The sequence below is a fragment of the Lontra canadensis genome, unplaced genomic scaffold, assembly GCF_010015895.1.
Source record: "Lontra canadensis isolate GAN:19392208 unplaced genomic scaffold, GSC_riverotter_1.0 scaffold17, whole genome shotgun sequence".
NCBI lineage: Eukaryota > Metazoa > Chordata > Mammalia > Carnivora > Mustelidae > Lontra > Lontra canadensis.
Window position 1 is genome coordinate 9610488 of NW_022631011.1, and position 19241 is coordinate 9629728.

At 55.7% G+C, this 19241-nt stretch overlaps 1 protein-coding gene across 50 annotated transcripts in view; it reads left to right on the plus strand.

The window, feature by feature from the left end:
- Nucleotides 1–19241, plus strand: part of CELF4 (CUGBP Elav-like family member 4) — a 289470-nt gene that overhangs the window by 213875 nt on the left and 56354 nt on the right. For 27 of the 50 annotated variants that reach the window (XM_032859528.1, XM_032859519.1, XM_032859520.1 and 24 more), the window contains exon 3: nt 6318–6396. In XM_032859528.1, the coding sequence (XP_032715419.1) occupies nt 6318–6396 (79 nt within the window). The remainder of the gene's footprint in view (nt 1–6317; nt 6397–19241) is intronic. The other 23 variants (XM_032859533.1, XM_032859527.1, XM_032859569.1 and 20 more) reach the window with 1 other exon arrangement.

Sequence of the window (19241 nt, forward strand, 5' to 3'; positions counted from 1 at the left end):
AGTTGCCCAGGTTCATCTTCAAAAGATAAATCTTCAAGTCATGATCTTTCTGTCTCAGGAGCAATGCTGAGAACTCCTCCTGGTCAAGAGAATGCCTGGTGCCTGGCGTTGGTTGGTCGATGGAACTCCAGGGTGGTGGGGACCCAGGAAGGCATCGTCTGTGGGGTAGCTCCATGGGCACACAGCCCGTGCAGATGCAGAGGCCCCGTGCTCAGAAGGGTCACGTGCGTGGGGTTTAGTGCTCTGTAGTCGCCATCTTCAAATTCTTAAAAATTTCTCTTTGTACTTATGTCTCAAGTCAGTGAAATCTGTGGGAGGAAGGAATGTGTAGGGGGCTTGCCGCCTCTTGCATATGCGAGGTTTTCCCCCCCACTGTCTGCCCAATCCGTGCCCATCCTTGGCCCCACAAGCCAGTCCTCAGCTCTCTAGGCTGGCCAGCAGAGGCCTGGGCGTAGGTTAGGGGAGGCTTGGGTCAGGCCTCCTCCCCCAGTGACACCCAGGCTGGCAGCGCTGTGGCATGTCTGGTTGGCCAACAGAGGCCATGTTTTAGCAAGGGCAAGGTTTCTGCCCCCGTCTAGCACATCTTGGTAGAACATTTGCAATACCTTTAGGGTTGACCATCCATTGCGGGTTGGGGCAGTGGGTAGCCCCTGAGTGGAGGTGAAGCCTAGTTTGACTTCCAAGGGGCCATTCTAGGCTAGGCTAGGTAGCAACATGTGTGTGTGTGGTGGGGGGTCAGTGGAAAGGAGAGTCCTCAGGCCTAAGATGCTCCCCCACACTGTTGCAGAGTGGGGCTCTGGGTTCCTGTGCGGATCTCTATGCCTCCGAGGACTCTGTCTTCCTCCTCAGCCTTCCTGACTCTGGCTTGCATTTGTCTCTTCTGGCCGGCTGAAGGCATCCTCCAGGCACAAGCCATAGAAAACAAACTGTAATTTTGGTGATTCTGCATAGGAGCTAAATGTCCTGATATTTGCATTTAAAACTGGCATCACACAAAATAAAGATGAATGGTAGGATCTAGGCTAATAATTTAAAATTTATATTCTTTTTGCTTAAAACGACGTCAAACAGCAAATAAAAAAGACCATGACAAGTCAAGAAAGAGAGAGACTGAGGGAAAAAAGGAAAAATTTTATAATTTGTGCTTTCATCACGCTTTCCCCCTTGCTTTTTGAACAAGAAGGAGCCCTGCTGATTGTATCTCTCTTCCCAGAGTGATGATGCTGCTGGCTTGGGGTATAGATATCCCAGTGGGCTCCAGCCTTCAGGGTCCACTGCTTCCCTGTTTCCACGACCCTGATGTGTGCTGGGTTGGGGGGCAGACAATATAAAAGTTGATTCTTTGAGGGGATGAGAACAAACAGTGTGGACTAATGAGGAACAGGAGTCAGGCTCCTCACGAGCCTGGGAGAGGTTAGGAAGGGAGAGAGATAAGAGATACCTTCAGTGAACAAAGCAAGAGAAGAATAGGCATTGCCACACTACACCATGGCTTGGGGAGAGGTGAGCCCCTCCAGTGAGCATGGGAGCTGGGTGCCTGCAGGCTCGCACACGTCCCAGTGGAGCCTGAAAGGACCCTCACTCAGCACTGAGGTTTGAACACCCACCCTGGAATTACATTTGGGGACAGATGGGCTGGGTGGAGAGCACCCTGGCCATTCCTGTAGGCCACCATAGTCGTCCCTGCCACCCCAACCATCCTCTGCCCACCCTGGCCCTGTGCGGGGCTTCAGTGCAGATCTTCCAAGGCATGGGCCACAGGCTGGAAAGCAACATGGAGGATGAGGTTTATGGAGAGGCTACAAAGCAGAAGGAACTACGCTAGTTTGCTCCTTTATCTTGTTTATTCCCAGTCTTCCGCTAAAATGAATTCTTTGAAGATGTCTGTAATGTCCTCCAAGTACTACTCAAACATGTATGCACACGTGCATGCACACACACACACACACACACACACACACACACACACTTTATCTCTCTTTTTCTCTCCAGGGGAGCCTAGTCCTGAGTTAGTGTCTAGGGGGTCTGTGGGTAGGAAACTGGGTCCCTGTTCTTGCTTGAGGAATAAGTGCCTATTTTAGTTTGTCACACACACACACACACACACACACACACACACATATTCATGCACACACATGCTACGAGAGGAGAGAGAGAGCGCACAAAGTAATACAAGGTCATGTGTGACCAAGAGAGCCAAGAGATAACCAGCAAAGTCTTCTTGATAGAGGAGGATTGTTGAGGATGGCCAGTGAGGAGTGACAGAGAATTTTCCAGGTCTTTTTATTTCTGAAACAGCTTTGGGTCACCTGCCTGGGGGCCTGGTGTGAAGCAGAGGGCTTAGGTTCCTAAGAAGGCAGGTGGAGGGCCTTAAGGATCCTGCTGGTGTGAGGGCTGTCCCAGGGGAAGCCAGAGCAAGTTCATGAGTGGATGTCCCCAGGGCTCTTGCTAGGACTGGCTTAAGGAGTGAGGGGCCAAGGGACTCAGCTCCTGTCCCCAATCTCCATGTCAGCTCTCAGGAAGACAGTTGCGGGGTTGGGGGTGGGGAGCTGGGTGAAGTCAGTCCCTTCCTAGTTTGGTGGCAGAACACATCTGGGCATTAAGGGACCTGTGGCCCCATCTGCAGGCTGGCCCTGCTCTGGTAGGTTGCTCATTCCAGGGAGCCCCTTGTGGGGCAGGGAAGAGGAGACAGACGATTGGGAAAATGGCCTTCATATGGGAACCAGCCCAGGAGCCCAGTCCAGGTTGCACCTGGGAGGACAAGAAAAGGCGGGTATCTGGAACTGGGGGTTACTCAGGGCCGTCTTCCCAGATGGGGGAGGGAGGCTTCTGTCCCCTGGCCCTCAGGGGGCGGCAGAGAGCTGCAGACACCTGTGGGATGGTATTGCTGACAGAGGAGAACCCACATGCAGAGGAGGGCATATGGGAAGGGGAGGGGAGTCAAGAAGGAGCCAGGCTGGCCTGTCTGTCAATCTGTCTGCCTGCTCACTGGCCACAGACCTCTCTCTCTGCAGGAAGCCACGTTGGACAGACAGGTGAAGACTTTGGACCAGCTCAATCATCCTATTTATTCTAATTGTATCGTAATCGTCCCCAAGGAGCCTGGTTCAAATGAGCTTGACATTATTAAAATTTTAATGCCCAGTTTTCATAGCTGAATGAATATTTAAAGGGTATGTCCCAGCTTAAGTTATGATGATGAAGAAATTAATGGAATGTCTTGTTTAATGCATGGATATGTGTTGATGCAAAAAGTGGCAGAGATGGGGAGGGGGAGGGGAGGCAGAACTGGCAGAAGAAGCCAGCACCAGCCTTCTGCTGCAATAGCGACAGGGAGGACCCCAAAACCTGGGCCACAACCACTCACTCTCCGTGATAGGACCCCGAGCTGGAAGCAGAAACACAGTAAAAGAGTTGGTGATGTCCCCGAAGGACTGACCCCAGAGGACTTCAGGGTGCCTTCAGGGAGCTGTTCCTGACCCAGGGGGGCAGCCCTGAGTTGCCACCCCCTCTCTGCCCTCCCATTCCCTGCTGCAGGCATGCAAGGGCACAACCCATGTGGAAGGTCACAGAGGGACACAGACGACACCTCAGAAAGAGAATCAGCAAGGGGGGCACCTGCACACCAGCCTAGGTCCCACCAGCTCCCAGCCCCAGGCCCTCCTGGAAAGATAATAAAAAGACTGAGGTGGATGCCTGGAGAGAGGAGCAACAGACATGGGAGAGAAAAGGCCCCAAGAAGCAGGCTCCAGTGTCCTTGAAGCATGCTATTCACCTGTAAGGGACAGCCTGGGGCCGTGTGGCCAGCGGCTCCTAGAGGCCAGGGTCTGAGGGGGCAAAGTTAGAAGAAGGACAAGGTGGCAGGGCCCCTCCCCCATCCTACCCATCACCTCTCGCTGTTTCCTTCCTCACCACCATCTCTGCTGCCCGGCACAGCCTCCTCTCCCCAGGACAGGCTCACTCCCCCTCCTCAGGGCAGAACCAGGCCTTGGTGAGGCTGGACAGGGCTGGAGTCTGGAACAGGGACAGGAGACACTGGCAGAGGGAGATCTCCCTCCAGACCCCAGGCATCTGTACAGAACCTGCTCCAGCTGAGAAATCTTCCCTGCGGAGCCTGACACTTTATTTCTGCTGAGAATTAAGAAAGCACCGGGCCGTATTTTATCTCTCCATCAAGACTGGCACCTCTTCGACAGCCCCGCGAAGGCTGTCTGGTTGCTGACCATCCCTAGATCATAATAAAACATGAAAAATGACCCCAGAAGCCACAGGTCCCTGGGAACCAGCTCAGCTCCAGTCCACCCGTCTGTGTAGAACATCCCGTAGGTGCCTAGCCCATGGCTGGGGGAGGGCGGGAAGTCAGATGAGCCCCTGGACCAGGAAGGGGCTGTTGCCAGGAAGCCCAGAAATCAGAGCCTACCACTGAGTCATGGAGGAGGTCAGGGAAGGCTGGGGTGGGGCTGGGGGCTGGAAGGGCTGGAAATTCGCCCCACGTCCATGAGCCTGGGACAGAGTATTCTCGAATGCCCACGTAGTGGGACAGGCTGGCTGCCTGGGAATGGGGTGCCCCTGAGGTAGAAGCCTCCATGCACAGGCAGAGTCCACTGGCCCTGTTTAATTTACCTTGTTTAATTTCGGGGTGTTCCAGAAAGAAGGGACATTCTAGAAAAGGGTTGGATACTGAGTCCCAAAAGGCATTGGATGGGGAACCAGGAGGGCCCTGGCTCCCTCCTGGAGCCCTTCCCCCAGAGCCAGAAGCCTGCTCAGCCTTCTGCGCCCTTTGCTCAAGAGCTGCAGAGGAGGCTATGTATGGAGCAGGGAGTCCAGGACCCCCTAAACGAAGCCAGTAACTTCATTACGTCCCTCTTCCTGCTCCCTGTGATTGGAGCTTTTCTGTAACACCACAGTCTCCTCTCTGGCGGAGCTTACATACAAAGTAGCTTTCTCCCCCTCAACTCGGTAAGGCGTGCCAAGTCCCGTGGCAAACGTGACGCTCTGACCCCATCTCGGTGGGCTGGCCCCAGAGTCCTGTCTTGCCCCTGCACAGGCCACCTGTGTCTCATGTCCTCTGCTCTGTGCCCTGCCTCCCGCCTCTCTGTCCTTCCTCGTGGTGGCTCTGCCCTTCCCCTGGCCTTGTCCTCACCTTGCTGAGTCACGGGCACCCACACTCCCCCACCCACTTGTCTTGACGCAGCCACAACTCACTTCGAATCCTAGACCAGAAGGCCCGAGGACGCTTGTCACTGGCTGGTCCAGCCTCGGCACATGAGGGGAACAGGCGACAGAGTCACCTGGTACAGCCCGGGAGCCTAGAAACAGCCCTGGCTGACTCGGCGTCCTGGGCTCATCTGGCCGCGGGGTGGCTCTGCCTCAGCATCTCCATCTATGAAATGGGGGTGCCAGTCCCTGCCCGGTCTGCCTGTCCGGGTGTGTTTGTGTGAGAAATGAAAATGCAGTGAGGGCAAAGGAGGTGCTGGACAGGCGAAAGCACTGGAAAAGACATAACGTAGGGTTCCATTTGCATGATTCCTTCCGTTTTTATTGTCTGGGATATCTTGGGGCCTCGGCTGGCGAGCCCACCCCGCTGCCTCCGCAGCAGGCTTCAGGGAGGAATCAGACCGGCACTGAGCGGAGCCGCGATGCTTGGAGTTCAGAGACCCCTAGTGGCCTGATCGAGGCACTGATGTGGGTCCCGGGAAGAGAGAGAGAGAGACGGGCCTCCCGGACGCGTTGGGGGTCAGGCGGTGTCCTGGTGTCCTCCTGTCCCCTAGATACCATGGGAGACGAGGAGCTGTGCCCACTGCACACACCCCCAAGGGGCAGAGCTAGCTGTGGTCAGGAGCCACAGCCCTGAGCCAGCTCCAACGAGGGAGGAGCTGGTGAGGGGGGCCCAGAGCCTCATGAGGGCACCCTAGGACCCACAGCTCACATCTGCGAGACGACATGAGGTATCTAGAGACCAGCTCTTTTTGCAAAGCCAGCTGTCTCTGGTGAACCCGGGCTGGCCAGAGATGCGCTGTGGGGACACCTTAGATGCTAAAGTCGCAAGCTAATGAGAGTGGCTCCAAGGCGGGGTGGGGGACACCTCAGAGTCCACGATCCAGAGAGGCCCTCCTGGGGGCCCTGGGGACTGCACAGGCGAGGGGAGGGGATGGGGGTTGGTGCCCCTGCATGGGCCCACCGTTGCATGGGTGTGCGGGTAGGCAGGTGCGGTCCGTGTGTCTCGGTCCCTGTGAACACCTGTGTGCCTTTGGGTGTGGGTGTCTGCACCCTCGTTCCAGGCCCGCTCTGACAACATCTCCTGTGCTCTGTTGCAGATGAACCGGCCGATCCAGGTGAAGCCAGCGGACAGCGAGAGCCGAGGAGGTAGTAGCTGCCTGCGCCAGCCCCCTTCACGTGAGGGCTCACTTGTCTCTGCCCCCCTCCCTGGACCCAACCCTCCCCCCATCCCTGATGCGCCGATGCAGCGACTCCCTGCCCTCGCCTCCCGCCCTGGGAACTCATGGCTGGGTGCTGGGACAGGACTTTGGAGCTCTGGGTGACCGGTGTTGGGGGAGAGCAAAAGGAAGCAAGGAGGTGAATGGGGTCTGTCAGATGCTGGGGTTCCTTCCTTCCTGTAAATGAACAACTATCATGTCATGGGGCACTCTCATGCCTTCTTTAGGAACCCCAAAAGGGTGTGCCCACTTCCATGTCGCCAAAGAAACCTCCTTCTGATGGAGCATGAGCAGCTGAAAGGGTGCTAGGCTGGGGAAGAGGGGCTGGGACCTGGGAAGGTTCAGACCAGAGCCAGCAAATCTGAGAAGGGCCTTGGTGGGGGCTTAGGACCACTGAGGTCAAGATCCTGGAGACAGATCCAGGCCAACCGGGAGATGTCTAGAAGGGGACATAGTGGGAGGGCACAGCCACTCCCCACAAGCTCAGAGCCCCACTCTCCGAGGAAGCTCTGGGCCCTCCACCGGCGATGGCCCTGCCACCATGGCACAGAGAGGCTGCACTGGCTCGGGCTCCTGGCTCCCTTCGCCAAGCACCTCTACCCCGGGCTTTGCTCTGGACTGGTCACTCCCCTCGCTGCTTAGACAGGCACTGGGCAATCCCCTCTCCCCTCTCCGCCCTCCCTACAAAAACTGTTCTAGGAAATTAAGAGCCAAAAGTAAAATTGGCAAAAGCTACTTGGAAATTCAGAGTCAAGGTCCTTGCCCAGAGAAAACTGTAGTGTGGCCACAGGTGGCCTGCCTGCCCCTGATACCTGGGGTCCCTCCAGCTCAGGCTGCTGCCCTCTGGGTCCTAGCCAGACCCTGACCTGGGCACAGGGCCTCTATGTCTAGGACCTTCCTGACTTGGGCTTCAAATCTCACACGCCACTCCCCGAGCCCAGCTGGAATCTGGGTGCTGCCCAAAGGGGTCCCATGACCCCGGGGAATTGACACACCTCCCTCTGGCCTTCTCAGAGCTTCCCATCCTGAGGACCCTGCGAGCAGAGGTGGGTCGGTTGAGAGGCAAAAGTGAAAAGGGCCCAGGCAGGGGATACCTACCTGGTTCACGCTGAACCTATCTGGTTCCTGACTGTCCAGTGACTTCAGTTTGCTGTACACCCAGAGACTTGTCAAGTACCCAGCTCTAGGCATCCTTGCCCTGGTGGGGAGTACTGTCCCGCCTCATGCAGGACTTCACCTCTGTGGCCCCAAGGAGCCAGGGCCCTCTCCTAGAGACTGGGAGGCAGGCCCAGCAGGCCCTAGGCCCCAAGGTCACCCCGTCATGCAGTGACTCACCTGCCGCACCCTGTTCAGGTAGCAGAGTCAGGATGCAGTGAAGAGCCCTTGTCCCTGGCAGGGGGGTGGATCTCTGGTGCACAGGAGGGAGCCCGAACAGTAAGCGGAAACCGCAGTCCCAGAGAAGGGGCCCCTGAAATGGGGGCAGCCAGATACCTTGGCGCCTGAGCTGGCCTTGAAGGAGGGGAGTTTCCACACCTGGAAAAGAAGTCAGGGTGGCATGAAAAAGGTCCCATGGGGGGGACCTGTGGGGGAACAGGGGCCCCCTTGGGTACAGAGCCCATAGCTCAGAGTTCAGCCGGTTTTCTCCGGGCCGGGCTCGGGGTGGGGTGTCGGAAACACCGTGCCCAACGAGGCCACACTGAGCTCAAATGCAAACCCTCTTCTCCTTCACTTGCCTTGGAGGCAATAGCTTTCTGACTCCAAGTTGCTAACCTCATCTCCTTTCTCCCATATATCTCTTGCCGCTGACACTTGCCCCAAACCAGATTAATCAGCTCTTTTACTCTTCCTGCAGTGGAAAGGGGGGAAAAAGAGCCAAACCTAAACATCTATCTATTAATTGCATATTCAATATTAAACAGTGAGATGATCCTGAGTCAGCACTATCACCGAGCTATTTAAAAAAAAGAAAGAAAGAAAGAAAGAAAGAAAGAAAGTCATTTTAAAGTAATTTAATATCCATTACATACTTCTTCTGGTGGGAAGAGGATGGGAAAGAGGTGAACATGAAAAAAGGTGAAAGAAATGGCAACAGAGAAGGGTGTGGAAGGCAGCTGAGGGGAGAAGAGCGGGGTGTCAGGTGACAGGGGCGGGGCGAGGCCGAATCCGGACCAGCCCATGAGACAGGAGACCCCACGGCTGGGGGGGTGCTGGGGGGGCGGTCAAAGAAGAGAGTTTGCTGTGGCCTGGAGCAGTCGGCGAGGGATTCCTGGAGGGAACTGGACCAAGAGGTGTAGACTTGGCCCGAAACAGGGAGGACACAAAGTGAAAATGGGGTCCTGAACACAAGGTCGAAAGGTTGGGTTTGTCTCCATCAGGAGCAGGAGCCGTGGATCCTGGTGGAGGGACCAGGCAGAGAGAGGGCATCGAGTCTGTGATGTCCCTGCGCAGGCAGAGAGGAGCGGGCCCCTGCAGCCGCCCCCGAGAGCAGAGCTCCAGTCAGGCAGGGAAGGCGCCCTCTCTCCGCAAGGAGTATCAGTTCACCCCACAGAGCTCACTGGAGCAAGTTAAATTTAAACTGAGCCACCGTCAGATGAGCAAACCAATTCATTAACCGGAAGGATGAGGCAGGCTGGGGACAGAAAGGAGCCTGGGGAGGGCACCCCACCTGTTCCGGCCATCTCAGAGGCAGGGACCCTCCCTATAGGGGAGGCGCTGTGTTCCTTCACCGGCACTAGGCAGGTGTGTCCCGCCCCATGAGCTGGTTCATGGTCAGCATCTGAACTGGGTGCCATGGCTGCAGGGAAGCCACACACACGCACACATACACACACGCTCCAGAGGACTCCGGCTTAGCTGGAGTATGTGAGCACCACTGAGTCTCCTCCCTGGCCCCTTCAGGGAGGACTGAGGAAGCCCAGAGGAGAGGGGCCAAAGGAGCAGCTGTCACTGAATCCAAGGCCAGAGTCAGTCAGAGGCCAGGTGATGGGGGAGGGTGGACACCGGCAGGAGGGCCGAGCTCCCTGTTACAAAGTCCTGTTGTTCCACTACTGGCTAAGGGTCTGGAGGAGGTTTGGAGACATATGGGAGGGGTGGCCTTGAGCTCCAGCCATGAAGGGGACCCTGGCGGGGTCAGTTGCAGTAAGCTACCCCCTAGGGAAGCTTCTAGAGGGTGAAGGAGCTTCTTTTATGTCTCCCTGTGCCCACCAAGTCCTTCAGAATCACCTGGGTTGAAGGACCCCACAGCAGTTTCCATTCCTGTCCTCCTTCTCCAGAACTGGGAGCCCCTGTCTGCCTCTCTTCCCCAGCTCCGTCTCTCCCTCCTGTCTCAGTCAGTCTGCTGGGGGCTGGGGGCAGGGTTGGTATCAGCAATGTCAGGGCAGGTTTGCGCAGAGAACCTGGGAAGGCCGGGAAGGCATGGAAGGCTGGCGGCAGGTGTGACAGCCTGAGAGTCACTGCCTGTGCACTGGGTCCCTGAGGCAGGCGCGGGCAGGACGGTTTGCCAGGCGGCCATCCTCCAGCCCTCGCGGCTCCTGCGTTCATTTACGGGCGTCTTCAGGGCTGCTGTCCCTCGTCACTGGGGCCCACACTCATGTGGCAGTGGAGTCCCGCCGGGCTGGCTAATGAGGTTGGACACAATGCATGTGACCGCGGCTCTGAGGCCCTCCCCGAGGCCACGTTCCCCACCATAAAACCGTGGCTGATTCTGTCCTCCCAGCCCCTCCACCATCTGTAGCCCCATTGGTTCCTGCGGCTTTTAAAATCCTATTAAGTTCCTCATTTCTCCTCCGAGCATTATTTTCTTTCTAAACAGACATAGGCAGCGAACGTGCTAGGAGAGGCCCGGGCCGCCCAGCGGAGGGCCGTGGTCAGCTCCCTGCTGCAGACAGGTCCCGGGGCCCCAGGAGACCCGTGGCCACTCTTTTGACCTCCCCGGGCTGGGTGTGCCCCTTTCAGACTTTTCTAGCTATTTAGTCCCATACTCTAAGTTGGCAATTAGCGAGCGTGTAGAGGAAATAGATGTGCAGGCTGGTCCCGCTGTAGGAAAATTCAATAGGAGTTTCCACTTTCTTAGATGGCAACAAATGCCTCACTGACAAAAGCTTCTGGGTAGACAGAAATCCCTCCGGATTCTGTTAGGAACCCTTGGCCCAGGTGGGGTGGGGTACACAGGAAAGTGAAGCTAAGGGAGGGTGGTGCACAGCGAATTGAAGATTAATCTGAAATTATACCAATACCGAGGGAAACAAGGTTTAAAAAAGGAAACCTGTCACTCTGGACAGTGCCCCCCACCCAAGATGCAGTGCAGTGGGGGATTGGGGAAGGGTGAGAAAAGATAGACCAGTGTGTACTCCCTGCTGGGACCTCCTGGGTGATGCTCCCCTGGGGGTGGGGTGGGCAGAGACCCAGTCCAAAGAACAGCCTCACTGGTGCAGTTGTGTCCTACAGCCCGAGCCCCTCCCCTTCTGTCCCCATCTCTCCCCTTTGGGACGTCAGGAGCTTCCCCCTGGGATCAGCACATCCTGCCTCACCTTTGGGGGTCCTGGTTTGTGCCCTGCCTGAGAGACCCAAGAAGGAGCAAAGCTAACCCCAGCCCAGCCCAGAGGATGAGATCCTGGGCTGAGAAGGGGTCCAGTGACTGAGACCCCAAAGCTGGACCTCAGAGCAGAAAATTCTCTGCCCTCACCAGCCCTTACACTCTCTGTGTCCCCATAGAAGCCCCCAGAAGCTGGGCAGCATGTGTACTTCATTGTGTCTATGTGTGAATGTTTATGTGTTGGGGGAGCACACTTCCTTATCCATCCCCCTCAGCAGACCCTGCAGACCCCAGTATCCGTAGCTCCTGGGCACCGAGACATTCCCACAGCCATGTCTGGGCCCAGGGATGGGCACGGGGTCATGGTGAACCTTCGGCTGGAGGATGGCTAACTGCCTTGTTGGCCAAGACATGGAACTCCAAACCCTGGAGAGGCCCCCCGAGCCATCTGCCCACCCTCCCCCGTGAGTCAGCCTCTCATCCCGCCCCTCCTGTTTTTATAAAAACTATCAAGACAGAAACTTGGCCTCCATCTCGGCCTCCCTCAGAGCTTGGAAATCCTGTTTTGTCAGCCTATCCTGTCCTAGCCCCACCAGAATTTCCTAAACTATTGATTGTAACGTTTTCCCTTGAACAGCAGCCCCAAAGCCAGTGTCCTGGCTGATCATTCATGTACATGAACCCTTGATTTATTTTGGACTGATATCGAAGGAAAGGCGTTACGGCTTTTAGCTCAGGAAGTTTGAGTCAGACATAAGACAGCAGGTCTCAGACAGTTGCAGTGCTCAGGGAGCAGCCTGGGGCAGGGGTCACTGTCGCCCTGCTGGACACTGTGATTTGCCTTTGGGGAGACCTAAGGTTGAGACATGTCCACTCCAGGCCAAGTGGCCTGCCCAGGGCATGGCTTCTTTGATGGGCAGGAAGTTCTGCCGTGTGTCTGACCACAATCCCTCCTACTTTTGCTTGTTTCCAACTGTTAGGTTCCCTAGATGATGCTCCAAGGCCCCCCTGCCCTGGGGTTTTATACTCCATAATCCCTGCCCCTTAAAAATCTTGGTCTCCTTTTTTCCCGAAGACCCTTTAAAAAGAAAACATTTTTAAAAAATCTGGGAAGCCTCTCTAGTTCACACAACTGAACCGAAACAGCGGCTTGGTGAAGACAGGTCTCTGGCTGGGGAAGGAGGTGGCTGGTGGGAAGGGCCCCTCGTGAGGGCCCCACAGAGGCTCCGGTGGGACAGGCACACATTATAAATATGCCTGCCATGGGTGTGAAATTATAATTAACTGCAAACCTGCTGAGTTTAAATGGACCTTAGGTTTTCAGCTGGGGGAAGGGGTGTTGATTGATCTGCATTTTGTTTTTGAGGGTTTTTTTTTTAATCCATTCGGCAAGTTAAGTTGAGACTCACGGCTCCTCGCCAAATTCCCTCTGGCCCCGGCTAATTTAGCAAAGGATTGTTTCAGAGGAAATGGGGTATTAATCATTGCAAATGGGCTCCGGGATGATATTTAAAAGCTGCTGCGTGTGTGCCCAGGCTGAAGGGGCTGATGATAGAAATCGGGATGACAGGGAGAGGCCATGGACCAGGGGCTTCTGTCTCCCACCCCCGCGGCCACTCCCATGGCTTCCTGTTGCAGGCACTGCGTGGGCGTGGGCGTTCAGGAGGAAGATAGGGCAAGATGAGAGGGAGGGAGAGAGAGAGAGAGAGAATGTCACACTCTGTCTTTCCTGGCCTGATGGTCCTCAGCATGGCACTGAATGAGCCCCCCCAACACGGGAGAGACAGACCAAGGGCCTTCGCAGCCCCTGGCACTCGCACTCAGACAGCCTGATAACAACCTGGGCGTGGGGAGCCTGGGGGCAGGGCGCAGGGAGAGAAAGCTCAGGATCTGAGATCAAAACCTGTAACACCTGCCTGGCCCTCAGCTGCGAGGGGATTTGAACAAGGAAGGGCAGATCTTCCAGGGGAGGAAATAATCTGACCCAAGGCAAGTTTGGAAGATCCCAAGAGGCCAGAAAGTGGGGAGGGCAAGATATGGGGGCAGGGATTTCAAGGAGCTTTAAATGGAGGCAGTTAGGCCTAGAGAAGCCATCTACAGCTCAGGGGCAGGCAGTGATGTTCTGTACGGGTGCTCAGGCAGCTGGGGGCCGCCAGCCAGATGGGGGGACCAGCAGGACAGTCCTGGACACCACACCCAGGGACCCTGATTCCACATTCCCTGCCCTTCCCACAAGGGTGCTTCGCCACCTCCTACTGCAGAGGGGACAATGAGATCCCCTTGGAGCTGCCATAGGTGAGACACGGTTGGCAAACCGGGGACTCTTCCATGATGACAACTTCTGTTGTTATTCAGCAGTTATTTTAATCTTAGAGTCCAGTCCACGGGACATGAGAGGAGGTGACGGGGTAAGGACCTCTGATAGGTGTGATCAGCAAAGTGCAAATAAAAGTCATACTGCCTAGGGCCTGAGCTGCACTGGGCATGGGAATTACACAACAAGGGCAGAACAAGGAAGGCTTCCTGGAGGAGGTGATTATTGGAATGACAGGTTTACCAAGAGGTAACATCTGGGCTAAAGTGTCACAAACAAAGACATGAAAACAGAAACAAGCAAGGCAAATATATGGCATCTGAGATCTTTGAAAAATAATATAGAATGACTAGGGGGTTCTGGCTGGCTCAGACAGTAGAGAGTGTAACTCTTGACCTCCAGATCTTGGGTTCAAGCCCCACGTTGGGTGTAGAGATTACTTTAAAAAAATAAAAATAAAAACAAAGCTTAAAAATAAAGTAGAAGAGCTGGTTTGGCTGGAGAAGAGGGTCCACTTTCTGGAAGACTCAGACTCAGTGCACTGTGGGTCTCACTGCCGCTCCCATTTCAGGGCGCGCACTCCTACGCTGCTGCACAATGCCTGAGTTGGGGCAGACGGGATCCTGTCTCTTGTCACCCTGCGGTCCAAGTTCACCAGGCCTGTTCCAAGGTGTTTCTCTAGTGCGGTGCGTCTGCCTGGTTTTCCAGATAAAACACGTTCTGCTCCCTCCACAACCAGCTCCGCATAACACGTGTGGGAACCAGGCCATGCCTGCAGCAGCTGCTGGGAAAACCATGCTAAGGCTCTGGAAGGGAGATAGAGCCCATCTGCTAGAGCCTCCAGTGGGAGTACCTTGAGCCCTGCTACAGCCCCTACAAGGTCAGCTGAGCAGCACCCCCACTTTATGGAGGGGGAAATGAGGGCTCAGAGAGGAGAAGTGGGTATCTTGCCCCAGTCCACACAGACAGGGAGATCTGTTCGTGGCCTCACGGGCACCAGATGAGCAGCGGAGACAGCAAGCCTTAGCTGGCAGAGGGGAGAGCAGTCAGGGAAGGCTTTCTGGAGGAGGCTCCCTGTTGGATGGGATTAGGCTGAAAAGGGCTGAAAAGCTGGTGAGACAAAAAGAATGCAGGCCCCATGACATAGGGCCTGTCCAAGAAAAACCAGCAGGCCAGAGGAGAGGGTTCCCAGGAATGCCCAGCTAAAGAATTGGGGGTTTTCTGGAAGATGATGGGGAATCCTGGAGACTATGGAAGAGGTTAGCGATTGATGGAAGCTGGACCTGGGAAGGCTGGCTGCCCACAGGGAAGACTGGGCAGGGTGTCAGGTAGACCAGGGAGAGATGGATACTGGTGCTAGTGGTGAGGGGAGTGGCAGGGAGCAATGGGACTCAGAGTGTAAGTTCAAGAGCCCTATTGTCACCGTGAAATACAAGCCCCCAAGTGGCACACACCCACCTACCCACCCACCCCCACCCCCTCCCCTCCACCCAATACCTGATACCCTTAGACCTCCAAGTACATGTCCACTTTCAGGTACAAGCCTGCCCTTGGGTGGTCCTCTCTGACCCTTCTCGGCTGCCCAGTTCCGCGTGGTCAGAGCCCCATCTGGGTCCACCCCGCTGGCATGCTTCCTGCCACTATTCCCTCCTGGTCTTCCCGGCTCAGAACCCCCTTTCCTGGCCTCTGCCTCAACCATAGGGTCAGGCAGTAGGTGTTAGTTTCCCGTAGCTCCATGGAGAGGGTGTCCTCCTCGGGAGCAGGTGTGTCTGGCCTGCCACAGAGCCTGGCTGGGCCCCAGCAGGCAGCCCTGGGTGCTGGCACCACACGGCCAGGCTCGCACTCCTGTCTCTAAGAGGAACCTTCTCCACCACTCTGCCTCTCTGCTGGCCTGAAAGCAGCCCCCTCTTGGGTCTCCCCAGCCCCCAGCCCCTCCAGAGTCAGGCCCACAGGCAGGGGGCGGAGGTGGGCAGTGGGGCGGGTACCACTGACATTGGCATTCTCCTTGCAGCGCATCTTAATAATTTAATGGCTATTAGCAGGGCCGCTGTGGTGGTGGGGGAGGGGAGCGTAGGGGGAAGATTTATAGAGAGAATTCACTCCAGGTTGGGGTTTTGTCTTCCTCTGTTTTCCTGGCATTTATCATGCATGTTTTAATTTGGATCGGAGAGTTGCTACCATCTGGCCATTATCGCAAAGAAATATTCATTTTCACTGAGTGACACAGGCTCCATTCATCACCGAGTGCGCTGATTGCCCCGCGAGTGTGGGGCTGCGCTTTCTCCTTCATTTGAAATGAACCTTGAGCTACCAGCAGGTCTCATTTGTAGGGAGCAAAGGCATGGGGCCAGCAGCTACCCTGACCTCCCAGCCAGGTGGGTAGGGAGCAGTTTGGGGGGAGATGGGGGGAGCCAGCCCTCTCCTGCAACCCTAGCCCTTCTACTTCCCCTCGCCTCTCCTGGGTGGGGGTACTGGGGGCCCTCACAGTCTCGCCCCCATGCTTCTGACAGCCAATCCCCCCCACCATATCCGGGGCGGTCGCTAGGCCAGGTGACAGAGACGGCCGAGGTGGCCCCTCTGACTGGTCCCCGAGCCCTGGGTAATGCTGGCCTGCCAAGGGTAGATTTTCTTCAGCAGGCTTTTCCTAACAGAATATCATTCCAGGAGTGCCATTTCAGGTCAGGGCTGTGTGGGGGACAAAAGGGCCTCCTCATTCTCCTCTCATCACCTTATGGTGGTGCCGTCAGGGCTGGGCCTGTGAGAAGAGACTTGCCGGCCTCCATCTGGGACATTTCCCAAGCATCACCCTTATATCCCGCCCGCTGCACACTACAACCTGCCATCAGGGGCCGCCCGAAGGCCTTCTGTCGGCGATGGGCATGGACACCCAAGGGGCCATTTGGGAATGGCTGGACACCCAAGGGGCCATTCGGGAACATCCCTCAACTGGGCTGAGCCCCACTTCTCGCCCCCTCCATAAACCGGCAACCACATCTGCAACACAGAGAAAGGAGGAGGAAACATCTTTTCATCCATTTTAAATAGTGAGTCAGGGCACCCAGAATTTATAGGGCCCCTCCGTGTTTCCTGCCCCAGTGGGGCTTCGGATTCACAGCATGAAGACATCAGCTGAGCAGTACCCCTCCTCCCCAGCATTAGACACCCCCAGGAGGGGAGTGAATTAAAACCAGAAACAGCTCCACGGGGGAAATGTTTGCTTTGCCAAAAAGGTAAAATCGGGCGGGAAGGCCAATTCTCATCTGTAGAAGTTCTGCTTCCTGAGATCTTGGAAGGATCCCAGGGGCCAACTGACTTTCCTGGTCTTTGTACCAGAAACTGTGGCCAGATTTCAAGGTCCCGACACCCCTCTAGGACCCAACCCAGGTTTGGCCAAGACCCAGGGGACTGTGCTGAGGTATCAGGAATCCGAAGGGAGGCCTGTGCTAGCTTTGCTGGCCCTTCCCCAGCAGAGAAGAAAGCCACAGGCATCCTAAGCTGAGCATGCCTTGTGTGCACGCCACACCCCATATGCCACGGGTACGCCAGCACAATCTTCGACCGTAGGTGGCACACAGTCTGGCTGGGACTGAGTGAAATCAATGGAGCCATTAGGAGGCAGGAAAAGACCTTGAATCAAAGCACCAAGTTCAACACAAGTGCAGGCCAGAAGGAGGTACAGGAAACCAGGTGGCCTCCACTGCCCCCTGCCCAGGCCAGGCCTGGGTGCTGGGTTGCTGGTTTCTTCTTCTCCCCGATCCATGGCTTAGGTATTATTACTCCATTATTACTCCATATTATTACTCCATCTCAGTGCCTCCAGATGAGGCACTGAGACCCAGAGCTGAACTTGCTGAGGTCACCAGCTGATGGGTGGTGGTGCATTTGGAAAGGAACTCAGGCCCTTCTGATTCCAAGCACCACGCTGTGGGTCTGGAAAAACCACGGAAGACTTTAAGAGGAAGGGGCTTTTCAACCGGATAGCATGGGAGCAGCGACGCTCTAGGGAGGGGGGGCCCTGCCCGCCTGTCCTCACCTTCTGGTTTTCCATCCTGGCACTTGTTGAACTAAATCAGCTGTTCTCCACCGTGCCCATGCTCCTCCTCCCTTGGGGCAGCCCAGGGTGAGGTTTGCACCTCCTTCTGGAGTGCAGGGACTTTAGCTAAGCTCTGCAAAGGTCCTCTCCCCGCCCCTCCAAGAACATGGCGCCGCCTCCCCCTTGGAACTCATTCTGTGACACCAGCAGCTCTGAAACATCTGCTCCTCCATCCCGGACCTGCAATTTGAATAAATTACCCCGACGTGGCAGCAGCCTGTTATTAATGGCTTGAGTTTTATAAGATGCTTTAGTTCCATAACACTGTAGCCCCGTGCTGTGCTTCTCCCAGATATTTTTATATTTTGCCTTTTCCCCACCTCCTTATTCCCTCCATCCTTTGGCTGCCTCCAGGGCTCCAGTCCCTGGCTCCAGCGCCCCCCCCCCCCCGTCCCTGGCTACAACCCTGCCAACCCCTCCCCACTCTGCGCTGGGTCGCATCCAGGAACTGGGGACCACCTGCCCCACCTGCACCCCACCAGGGTTCAGCCCAACTGTGTCCACCCTTCTTTTTTTTTTTTTTTAAAGGATTTTACACCACCAGGGAAGGTGTAAAATCCTTTTTTTTTCTTTTTTTTTTAAGATTTTATTTATTTATTTGACAGAGAGAGATCACAAGTAGGCAGAGAGGCAGGCAGAGAGAGAGAGAGAGAGAGGAAAGCAGGCTCCCTGCTGAGCAGAGAGCCCAATGCGGGACTCGATCCCAGGACCCTGAGATCATGACCTGAGCCAAAGGCAGTGGCTTAACCCACTGAGCCACCCAGGCGCCCTGTGTCCACCCTTCTAAGCATACACGGGTGCCCACCCATCCCGCTGTCCATGTCGAGGACTAGAAAAGAGGAGACCATGGCCAGGCTGGTTGCCCCTTTCCCCTCCCAGCTCCATCCCCAGCCTCCCCCAAAGGAAACCCACAGGGACAGAGAGTCTGAAGTCAGGGCAATGCACAGAGGACACTGTTCAGGGACCCTGTTTCTGAACCTCTGATCCCATGGCCAGAGCTCTACTGCTTGTGGGGACCCATCTGAAGCCTGGGGAATAAACTCACTCTTCCCGGTTGGGCTGGCAGTGCTCCCAGCCTGGGAGAGACCCAGGCCTCAGTTTCCTCCTTTATTCACCTGTTCCTGGTTCCTCATTCCTTTGTTGGTTTGTGCTCATGCTCCACACACCACCTGCTTGAAGCCCTCCCAAATTACCTCCAATCCCCAGATCTAGCTCTTTCTATGTGCCCAGACGCACCTTTTCCCCCACAATCTTCTGTCCTATTTTTTCTCTCCACAGCCTGTTAGTCTGCCTTCTGTTGGAACCCCCTGGGGCGTAGCCAGCATCTAACCCACAGCCAGCCCTTCTAGAATGATTAACAGTAGGTGCTCACACTGTGCGTTACTTCAACAAGCTGGTTCATCTGTGTGGGTGACACTTCCTGCAAAGAATGGGTGCACTTGCAGAAAGGGAGAAAAGTGGGTCAAGGGGTGGGTGGGTTTGTTCACTGGGGATATAGGATGGAAAACACTGAGGTTTAAATAAGTACTCAATCTGTTCCCCAAAAATGTAGACCACAGTCATGGTCAAGAAGTACTAAAAGGCTAGCTCTTTGCCAGTTCAGCTTCCAGCTCAGGAAGCAGTGGGTCCAGGCGTGGCAGGCAGCCTGCAGTCACCTGAAGGTGTTCTGGGTCAGGGGAACCTTCTCCTGAGCCTCCCCCAAGGGAGTTGACCCCAGGGGCTGGGGTCACTGCCCCTAGGAGGACCCCAGAGTGAGTGTTTGGAAGCGGAAGGAAATGATGCAACTTTGTAAAGGGCTAAGAGGCAGTGGTGGGAAGCAGGAAGGTAGGATGTCCCACCAGGCAGGAGGGCAGACCAACCAAT